At 36.4% G+C, this 11,856-nt stretch overlaps 1 protein-coding gene across 1 annotated transcript in view; it reads left to right on the forward strand.

The window, feature by feature from the left end:
• The window catches only part of MSH4 (mutS homolog 4), a 67,666-nt gene that overhangs the window by 16,680 nt on the left and 39,130 nt on the right, over window positions 1-11,856 (forward strand). Inside the window, exons 6-9 of the mRNA XM_005871963.1 lie at window positions 415-588; window positions 3,412-3,584; window positions 6,344-6,411; window positions 10,913-10,987. Of these exons, the coding sequence (XP_005872025.1) occupies window positions 415-588; window positions 3,412-3,584; window positions 6,344-6,411; window positions 10,913-10,987 (490 nt within the window). The remainder of the gene's footprint in view (window positions 1-414; window positions 589-3,411; window positions 3,585-6,343; window positions 6,412-10,912; window positions 10,988-11,856) is intronic.

Consider the following 11,856-nt stretch of genomic DNA (forward strand, 5'->3'; position numbering starts at 1 on the left):
GGGGCCGGGCCAGGGGCAGCCAGCACGGAGCTGCTTCCTTTTTTTCCTTAATGGTCCTAAGCCAGCCGTTCTCAACCTTCCTAAGGCTGCGACCCTTTAATACAGTTCCCCATGTTGTGGTGACCCCCAACCATAAAATTATGTTCGTTGCTACTTCATCACTGTAATGTTGCTACTGTTATGAATCGTCATGTAAATATCTGATCTGCAGGATGTCTTTTCATTGTGACAAATTGAACATAATCAAAGCATAGTGATTAATCACAGAAACAATATGTAATTATATATGTGTTTTCCGATGGTCTTAGGCGACCCCTGTGAAAGGGTCGTTCGACCCCCAAAGGGGTTGCGACCCACAGGTTGAGAACCGCTGTTCTAAAGATTTATAATGATGTATCATGGGTCACCTTACAGGTATTACTGCCTTGCAGCTGTGGCAGCTTTATTAAAATATGTTGAATTTATTCAAAATTCAGTTTATGCACCAAAATCGCTGAAGATTTGTTTCCAAGGCAGTGAACAGACAGCCATGATAGATTCATCATCAGCCCAAAATCTTGAATTACTAGTTAATATTCAAGACTCTAGGTAAGATCACCCCTTTTTTTTTATATAAAATGTATCCGCATATTTTACTATGTCATATTTTTTATGTATAGTTTACATTTTAAAAAATTGGTTAATGGAGAATAATTGCATTGTTGCTCAACTGTTCAGATGTTTCACCAAAATCAGATTTTTAAAAGATACTTGTGGAAATGGCATAAGCCACTGCCTGTGTGCTGCCCAGGGCTCCTGGGGCCATCTGACATAAGCTACAAAGTGATCTGCAGATGCCTGTTACTTGTGCTGGGCTTGGAGCTGCCCAGGAGAGGCCAAGCTACAAACCAAGGCTGGCTGGCTGCTGCTAGTGCCAGGCCTGGGGCCACTTAACGAGAGGTATGGGGCACACTGAGGCCAAATGTTGCTATTTTAAGAGGTTTTAGGAAAGTCTGAAGCACGAGCCAAGACAAGTCATTTGTATGGAAAAGTCACTGGAAACAGCCTGGGTGGGCCCCCAATTTGGGTGGGGCAGGATCTCAGGGAATCCCAGCATAGGGAGAATAGTGCAAGCCAGGTTGATGGAAACTCAGATACAGTGCCTGCCTGCCGACTTTGTGGAGGGGACATTGTATCTCAGAAAAGGAACAGTGGTCTCTGCCAGCACTTCTCTGCCCTTTGAGCTCTCGCTCTGATGCCAGACAATTCCTTTTCTGTCCACACGTCCCTGGTGCCTTTTCAGCTGTTGCTCCGGCACTGGAGCCCAGAGGGAGCGAGTCCGAGTAAGTCCATGCATGGGCCGTTTAGGAGGAACTGCCTGGAACTCCAGCATCTTTTCATCTCACTCAGCTACAATCCCCTCTAGTTTTTGTTTTATTTTTTATTTTTAAAAAATACATTTTAATTGATTTTAGAGAGGAAGGAAAAGAGAGAGAGAGATAGAAACATCAATGGATGAGAGAGAATCATTGATTAGCTGCCTCCTGCATGTCCCACACTGGGGATCTGACCTCCTAATTCATAGGATGACGCTCAGCCACTGAGCCACGCAGGTCCGGGCCCTGCTAGTTTTTACAGTAATGGAAACTTCTCTTCCTGGCACTGGAATCCTGGTCTCTGGGACCTGGTGTGGGGCTGGGACCCCTCGCTCCTCAGGGGGGATCTTTGCGGCTGAGATCCCTTCCAGTTATTCACCAAACGTGGGTTTGGGACTAGCCTGGTCTGCGTCTCCACCCCTCCTACTAGTCTCAAGTGGCTTATTCTTTATATCCTTAGTTGTAGGACTTCCATTCTGCTAGATTTCAGGATGTTCTGAATTATGGTTAGTTGTAATTTTGATGTGGTGATGGGAGGATGCAAATACCATATTTACCTACGCCTGCCATCTTGACCGGAAGTCTGTGTTTTTTTGTTTGTTTGTTTTTAACAGTTTCTGTACCTGAATTTTTTTTCTCTCTTTCATTTGTATTTCTCTAACTTCTTAAGTTAGAATGAAGTGATTATATTAAATACTCATTTTATTAATGTAAAATATTTTTCCCACCTAAGGATGAATTAATATTATTTGTTTTTCATCACAGAAAAAATTATATCCTTATTATATCAACTAGAGAGGCCTGGTGCATGGATTCACACATGGGTGGGGTCCAGCCTGCCTGCCCCGATTGGGGCCGATCAAGCGGGGCCAGCCAGAGGGGAGGGGATGCGGGTGGTTGGCGGGCTGGCCTACCCCCTGGTTGGACTCCCGATGGAACTCCTGGTGGAGGAGACAATTTGCATATTAGCCTTTTATTATATAGGGTTATTATTGATATCTTGCTATTACTAATGGAATGTCATGGATTAGAACAGTGGTTCTCAACCTTCTGGCCCTTTAAATACAGTTCCTCATGTTGTGACCCAACCATAAAATTATTTTCGTTGCTACTTCATAACTGTAATGTTGCTACGGTTATGAATCGTAATGTAAATATCTGATATGCAGGATGGTCTTAGGCGACCCCTGTGAAAGGGTCATTCGACCGCCAAAGGGGTCGTGACCCACAGGTTGAGAACCGCTGGGTTAGAACATTTTATTTTATTTTTTAAAATATATTTTTATTGATTTCAGAGAGGAAGGGAGAAGGAGAAAGAGATAGAAACATCAGTGATGAGATATAATCATTGATCAGCTGATTCCTGCACACCCCCTATTGGGGATTGAGCAACCCAGACAACCTGGGCATGTGCCGTTGACTAGAATAGAACCTGGGACCCTTCAGTCTGCAGGCTGATGCTCTATCCACTGAGCAAAACCGGCTAGGGCTGGATTAGAACATTTTATATTAGTCTGAATATGGTAAATGATCTATGAAAAAATTGTTAAATGTAAGAAGATACTGTAGATTCTTATTAATCAACGTATGGTTCATTGACTGACAGCATACTTGGGAGCGTATTCAAAATGTAGATTCTTGCCGAAACCCGTTTGGCTCAGTGGATAGAGTGTCGGCCTGCGGACTGAAGGGTCCCAGGTTCGATTCCGGTCAAGGGCATGTACCTGGGTTGCGGGCACATCCCCCGTGGGAGATGTGCAGGAGGCAGCTGATCGATGTTTCTCTCTCATCGATGTTTCTAGCTCTCTGTCTCTCTCCCTTCCTCTCTGTAGAAAATAAATAAAATATATTAAAAAAAATGTTTAAAAAAAATGTAGATTCTTACAGGTCTCATGCCTGTCCTGAATTAGAATACACATGTGATTTGTATGCATGTTAACATTTGAGATTCACTACTATAGATTATAGGATTATTTAGTTACAAATTTAAATAGCAGTTTTCTTATATTTGTCTTTTGTATACTTAATGAAAATTTTCAAACTTGTGTTTTCAAAGGAATAATCACACTCTCTTTGGTGTTCTAAATTACACTAAGACTCCTGGAGGGAGTAGAAGACTTCGATCTAATATCTTAGAACCTCTAGTTGATATTGAAACCATTAACATGAGGTTAGATTGTGTTCAAGAACTACTTCAAGATGAGGAACTCTTCTTTGGACTTCAGTCAGGTAAATGGATATCCTTTAAGTTTATAAATAGAAATTATTAGAAAGATACATTGTCTTCTTATAAGGACACCAGTCAGTTTAAGGCCCACTCTAATGACTTTATCTTAACTTAATTACATCTGCAAAGATTTAATTTCCAAATAAGGTCACATTCACAAATATGGGGATTTAGGACTTTAAAATATCTTATTGAAGGGACACAATCTAACCCATAACATGAGGTAAGAGAATTGCCCATGGCACCTGGCAGTTTGTTCACTGGCATGGCAGTGCAATGTTCTTCTTAAAAAATTGGTGGAAGGACATTTTGTATGCTTTGTTCTTAGTCCAGTTCCTGGTTTCTAGGAACTTGGTCTGTCTTTCATACCCCATTTCCCAACCACCCTCCTGGTGTACTGGTAGTGTAAACAAGTGGCACATGAAAATCTGGAAGGCATTTACAGCCTGAACAATTTTTCCTCATTCCAATTCCAAATACATTTTAATTTTACAGTTCCTTAAAAATTCTGGCATTATATTGTCTGTGACTGTGCACTTCCAATGTTGTTGAATATATTCACTTTTTCTATATATTCCAGTGTATTTAGTAAAACTTTGGGAAAGGTACAAAGAAGCCGTTTTTAACTGATAATCCTTTTCTTGTTCACAGCAACATCTTGTTGGCCTATCTATACCTGGCATTCCGTGTAATACATAAGTGCCAGGAATATTCAAGTCATTTAATCATGTAATGTTAGTCAAGCTCCAACCATTTCTATGTTTCCTGTATTGTGACAGTTTATAATTTATTGTAACATGTAAAAAGTAGGGGAATATGAACATAGAGCAGGGTAGGAGAGTAATTTTTATAGTTTATTAAAATATGAGAATCTGAAACTTACTTTAAAAGACCCAGTATTACTTTATTGTAGGTATTTTATAGGTATTAGGGATAAAAAGATAAGGAAGAGTAAGTTATAAGTTTCTGTTTACAAGGATCTTAAATTCATGTTAGGGAAACAGACCTCCAAATATGTGATGCAGTGTGGTAAACGCAACCATAATTGAGTATTTTATGGGAACACAGAGGAAGAAACTGGGATAATGACAGAATCCATATGGGATTCACAAAGACAATATTTCAGCTTGTCTTAAGGAAATGAGTAAGACTGACAACAGGAGAATCCTAGAAATGATATTCAAGACAAAGGGAGCATGCCTATGCGAGGTTTGTTAATGCACATGGGGTAACAGAAAATATGTTTAGATGTGGTAGCAGGGATAAAGATCTGGTATGAGTCCTATTGGCTGTGATCTTAAATACTCATTACTTTTTAAGGTACACTTGTTTTTTTTTGGAAGTTGGGAAAGGTAGAGTTATACTTACATTGATATAAAAGAGCTTGCTGTATTTAAGATATGGCCAGTACTTATTTATGACTTGAAGCATTGGGGAATAGCAGGAAATGAGCGCTGGGGCTAGCTTATGAAGGACCTTTATATAATACTAAGACATTGGGATTTTATCATGCAGGACATAGGGAGCTGACAGTTCTAAACTGAGAGAGTAACGAGCAAACCTTATTTTAGAAACATTATTCTGGTTGTTGTGATAGATTTGGGGAAAGGAAGAAGGAAGAGACTGAAAAAGAGAAACACCAATCTAAGGACTTTAAGAGTCTAGTGGAATCACATATAAAATGTCATAATTGAACAGTATAAGAGTAGTATAAGTAGTATACTGAGCCTATTTACTCTAATTTTTAAAAACAGTTCAAACATAATTAATTTTCAGTAGAAGTGGTAAATTAGAAAAGGGCACAGTGCTAGAAATAGGCACACTGAAAATTATCAGAAGACTTAGTGGTTTGAACAGGAAGCGAGTGACATAAAAAGGTTTTTTTTAAGATATGTTTTTATTGATTTTTTTTAGAGAAAGAGGAAGGGAGAGTGATAGAGAGATAGAAACAACAACCTGGGGATATTAAAAAGAGATAGATTATAATTATCTATACATTTATTTTTATAGAATACTTTAAACTGGAAAATGAGTTGAGAAGAATAAAATAACAGTTTTGAGCTGTGATATGTTCAGGATACTTTATACACATTATCTCACTTAATCCTCACAGCACCCCTAAGGAGGTAGATGTCATTATCCACATTTAAAAGATGGAAGTTAGGCCCTAACTGGTTTGGCCCAGTGGATAGAGCGTCAGCCTGCGGACTCAAGGGTCCCAGGTTTGATTCCAGTCAAGGGCATGTACCTTGTTTGCGGGCACATCCCCAGTAGGGTGTGTGCAGGAGGCAGCTGATAGATGTTTCTAACTCTCTATCCCTCTCCCTTCCTCTCTGTAAAAAAATCAATAAAATATATTTAAAAAAATAAAAATAAAAGATGGAAGTTAGGTAACTTCTGGAAGATTACATGATTAGTGGTCTAACTATGCTTTTAAACTAATCTTTTTAAGTATCAGAAAGAAAAGTTAGAGATCAGAAAGGTGGGAAGAAAATTATGAGAAGCAACATCTAAAAGTTAGAGAAGTAGAGTTTTAAGAATGAAGGGGTGATCAACAGTGTCAAATTTGGAAGGCAGATTGTGAGTAATCAAAATTAAGAATTGACTATTATTTTACTCCTGGCACATGTAAGATAGATAGAGACAACTAAAACAAGTAATATTTGTAGGTAGAATGGTTCTAGTTTATTATTTGAGGATACATAATCTATATTTTAAAAAGTTCAAATGCTCATTATTTTTTTGTTTTTGTTTGTTTTAGTTATAGCAAGATTTCTTGATACGGAGCAGCTTCTTTCTGTTTTAGTCCAAATTCCAAAGCAAGACACGGTATGTTTATATATACATTATAGGTTATATTATTATACATTGTGATAAAACTTGTCTTAATGTAATGTAACAATTGGACATTATTAAAATATTTTGGAAAAGTGCTTCATTATTAATATCAAAGTTTTTTAAGGCCTTTAAAAGCATAAACTTCTGACTAAACTAAATGTCCTCTGAAAATCTCCAGTGTGGAATTGCTTGCCTAAGATGAGTTATTGTATTTCCCCTTAAGGATATTGATTTCAGAAAATGCCATTTTTTTGATCATAAGTATTTAGTGAGAAGAATAATGCTTAAATTTTTTTATTTGAATTAACCCAAATGTCCTTTCTTTCTTTTTTTTAAAATATATTTTTATTGGTTTCAGAGAGGAAGGGAGAGGGAGAGAGAAAAAGCATTAAAGATGAGAAAGAATCATTGATTGGTTGCCTCCTGCATGCCCCCCACTGGGGATTGAGCCCACAACTCCCGGCATGTGCCCTTGACTGGAATAGAACCTGGGACCCTTCAGTCTGCAGGCTGACACTCTATCCACTGAGCCAAACCGGCTAGGGCCCAAATGTCTTTTCTTTCTATAAAATGTTTCTGACCATACTATTTTAAAATAATATATATATTTCTTTATTGATTTCAGAGAGAAAGGGAGAGGGAGAGCGAGATAGAAACATCAATGATGAGAATCATTGATCGGCTGCCTCCTGCACGCCCCCTACTGGGGATGGAGCCCACAACCTGGGCATGTGTCCTTGGCCGGAATCGAACCTGGGACCCTTCAATCTGCAGGCTGACGCTCTATCCACTGAGCTGAACCAGCTAGGGCTGACCATACTATTTAATGTATTAGGAAGTTTTGTGTTTTTCATTACACACATCTAAAATTCTTTCTTTAATATTTGAAAATGTCAATATTAAACCAAAAATTTCAAGTTTTATCTAAGTTTCTTTGCTTCATTTTGAATAATTAATTTTTCTCAATTGATTTCAGACTGCCATATATGAATATTTGTAGTGTATGGTTCCTTTTTACGTTAATTCAACAAGTGATTTTATTTTACCAAACATTGTGATAAGTGCAAGGGATACTATAAGAACTAAGTTTCTACACCAAAGGAATTAATGATCCAGTGTGAGATTTAAGTTAAAAAAAAAGGCAATTACAGCATAGTATATCAAGAACTATTAGACATCTGATATTTTACCCTACTTGCAAACTAACAAGTTAGCCTTACACAATTTCATAGATGCTGACAGAAGATATGAGAGTCCTGGGTCAGGAAGAAAGGACTTGCTTGAGTACTTACGACTATAGCAGTAGCCAGAGTATCAGCATTTTCTTGCACTGTACACATAGAAAACTGCAGAAAAACAAAATTCAATGCTTACTGATTTATCACAAAGTGAATATCCATGTAATGACTACTCAGGTAAAGAGATAGATGCTGCCATTACTTCAAAAACGCCCCTTCTTGCTCCTTCCCATCTTATTTTCTACCTCTTTCAAAGATCCCCCAAATTTTCTTTATAATTTAATTTTGCCTATTTTGAATCTTTATTTACTAGTATAATCACCCAATTTTTATTTTTTATATCTGGATTCTTTTAGTCAATACTATGTTTGTGAGATTTAATCATGTTGCATGTAGATATAGCTCATTTATTTCTATTGCGAAATAATATTTCATTGTATGAATATGCCATTACTCCTTTCACTGTTGTTCGACTTGTTGACAGTTTTTGGCAATTAGAAATAATGCTGGTAAAAAATATGTACCTGTTTCTTAATACAATTGTTTACACACTTTTACTGGGTTCATAGTTAGGAGTGGAATTTTGGGGTCATGGAGGATGTATATCTTCAACTTCAGGAAATAATGACAAAATATTTGCCAAAATGTTTTTCACAATCATTGCACAATTTATATTCTCAGCAGTGTATGAGAATTCTCATTGTTCTTTATCAAAATGTGATATTGTCAGTTTAAAAATCTTAGGCATTGTGATTGGTAAATAATGGTATTTTATTGTGGTTTTAATTTACATTTTCTTATTACTGAAGATGAACACCCTTTCATATATATACAGACCACTTGAATACTTACTTTTGTGAAAGTCTTGTTCAAGTCTCTTGCTCATTTTCTTCTTCTTCATTATCTTCTTTTGTGACTTGTAGAATTTCTTTTTATATTTTAGATACAAGCCCTTTATTGGTTCTTTGTTGCAGATATCTTTTCCCACTTTTTAGTTTGCTTTTCCCACTCAATATTGTGGTATAGATGCTGTTGGTGTACTACCCACATCCCCTTGGCATTCACTTTTGTACAAGGAAGGCTTCTTATTGCAAGTAGCTGAAACTTACTGCCTGAGGACTTTCTCTGACTGTAGGAGAGAATAGAGTTGTTGCTCTGGCAATAGGTCATAACCAATATTGAACAGGAGTAGATGAATAAATATTCCATTTTTCTTACCTGTGGAGATAGCTTCCGAAGCTTACCTTATACCATCTCTGACAGGTCTGAGCCATAGTACCATGCAGCAGTAACCGGATCATCAAGGCATCCTCTTGTGCTGTCCTCCCCTTCCCTTCTTACTTCTGCTTACTGAAGTTACTTTTCAAATACGTTATTTGCCCTCAAATTCTAGTTTCTCAAACTTGGCTTTTGGAGAACCGGTCCTGTGTCAGTAGTATCTTTTGATGAATAGAAGTTCTTAATTTAAATGTAGTCTAGTTTGTGTTTTTTTCTTTGTAGTTAGTGTTTATTGTATCCTGCTTAAGAAGTTTTTATCTAACCCAATGTTTTGATTGCACCCATTGGATTTTAATTTATGGAGGTGACTAAGTGATGATATGGTGAGGTTGTCATTAAAAGGAGATTTTTATTACTTGGTATTCCTGAGAAGAGGGAGCATACCACACAAGATCATATGGAAAAGTATTAGGGTTGGTCAGGAGTCAAAAGGAGTGAGGGGAAAACATTGCAAAAATCTTTATTATAATGGGAAGTTGTTAGGTGGAAACATTCCCTATTGGGTAGGATGCAAAACACAGATGTTGGAGTTTGTGGTTGGAGGGCTTGTAATATGATTTTTGTGCATCCCTAAGAGCCAAGACCATAGGGGAGATGTGAACAACTTTGGCCATTTTTAGGCCTTGTGATGAATGGATGCCAAGTCATTAATTATGAAATTTTTAAAAACTGATTCGAACAAACAGGTAATGAAGATATTCTTCTTTGTTATATTCCTGATGTTTATTGCTTTTTTAATATTTAGATTTACAATCTGCCTGGAATTGATTTTTGTATGTGGTATGAGGAAGGGACCACATTTCATTTTTCCTCCTATAGATTCATAATTATATTGACATCATTTATGGAAAAGACAGTCCTTTCTCCCACCTTTGTCGTAAATCAAGTACTCAAAATTTATTGGGTCTATTTCTAGTCTCTATTTGGTTTCATTGGTCTCTGTCTGTCCTTAGGCCAATACCACAGTTTCTTAGTTACTCTAACTATTAGAAATTGATTTTTGTTAGATTTAATTCTTTTACCTTGTTCTTATACAAGGGTGTTTTGGCTATTTTTGGAAGATGTTTTCCTTTGGTAATAGTAATAATAGTTGTCTTCTGTTTGATGAATTTTATTTATTTTTAATCTTCCAGTTAGTTTCAGAGATCCATTATAAGAGAGCATGAGATAACTTGTTTTAGGGTTACAAACCTACATTTTGGTATTTCTTTTAAATTGACCCATCTGATGACAGAACAGTTCAGGTATTGCGTGTACAATGGGGATAAAAGTCAGAAGGTTTCAAAAAGAAACTGTCATATTAATTACTACTATATCTCAATAGTAATATCCCTAAAGTTCTTGTCAGAATTGGTAAAGTAGTCCATCCATGAGAACTTTTATATTTCCCCAGGTATAGTACCACTTTAGAGATTGTACTATTATTTAATTTATAAAATGTTTATTTATAAAATTTAGGATGCTGGTGTTGTTTTATTTTGAAAAACTGTAAGTCCTTTGGGCCACTGGAATGATGAAAATTATTTTATTTGAACAAACAGGAACCAATAAGGGAAATTTGTGTTGTTTTGTAATTATCTGGGTTGTTTGGATTCAGTTTTTCAAATATCTTCTATTCAGAAATACTCTTTTTGCCTTTTTCAATTAATCCTTTTGCTCAGAATTGAACTGTATTTCCTATCACTACTATGAGTTAAGGTGGATCAAGGAGCTTTAATAGAAATGAAAATTGGGTACAATGATGTGAACTCTTTTTCATTTTCAGACTTTCAGGAGACTAGTGTGCTAGTCTTACTATAATGGATCAGTAATTTCTAAACAGTATTTAGGCTGGCAGGTATCTTGGCTTGATTGATATATAAAAAGTATATGAAATAAGATAAGCATAGAATGTTTAGAGGAAAACACATTTTTTTGAAAAGCACATTTTGTATTAAATGTTTATGATATCCACATTTGGATTTTTATCTTAATAGGTTAATGCAGCTGAATCAAAGATAACAAATTTAATATACCTAAAACATACCTTGGAACTTGTGGATCCTTTAAAGGTAATTTATGTGTGTGTGTATTGTACAAAACATGTCTAGTAATCCATATTTTTAAATTTTTTGTTTTGCAGAAATTCAAACTCAGAGAAAATCATAAAATAGTATAACTAATTCCCATATTCTCTATCTTTACATGCACAATACATACGCATATTATTACTATTATTATTTTTTTTAATTTCAGATGTTTCTTTTGTCTCTTTTTATATTTTTATTTTTTTTATTTTTATTGATTTCAGAGAGGAAGGGAGAGGGAGAGGGAGGTAGAAACAACAATGATAAGAGAGAATCATTGATCGGCTGCTTCTTGCATGCCCCCTACTTGGAATGGAGCCTTTAACCTGGGCATGTGCCCTTGATTGGAATTGAACCTGGGACCCTTCAGTCCGCAGGCTGACACTTTATCCACTGAGCCAAAACAGCTAGGGCAGCGGTTCTCAACCTGTGGGTCACGACCCCTTTGGGGGTTGAACAACCCTTTCACAGGGGTCACCTAAGACCATCAAAAAACACATATGTAATTACATATTGTTTTTGTGATTAATCACTATGCTTTAATTATGTTCAATTTGTAACAATGAAATTGGGGGTCACCACAACATGAGAAACTGTATTAAAGGGTCGTGGCATTAGGAAGGTTGAGAACCACTGGGCTAGGGCCTTACTATTATTATTTTTACTGAACTATTTGAGAATAAGTTATAGTACCTAAATACTAAAGTGTATATCTCCTAAGGGCAAATATGTTCCTTTACCCAAACACATATGATTATAAAATTCAGGATATGTAGCATTAATAGACTACTGTTATATAATCTATAGCCCATATTCAAAATTTTCCAGTTGTCCTAATAATGTTCTTTATGGAT

Source organism: Myotis brandtii, unplaced genomic scaffold, assembly GCF_000412655.1.
Source record: "Myotis brandtii unplaced genomic scaffold, ASM41265v1 scaffold36, whole genome shotgun sequence".
Lineage (NCBI taxonomy): Eukaryota > Metazoa > Chordata > Mammalia > Chiroptera > Vespertilionidae > Myotis > Myotis brandtii.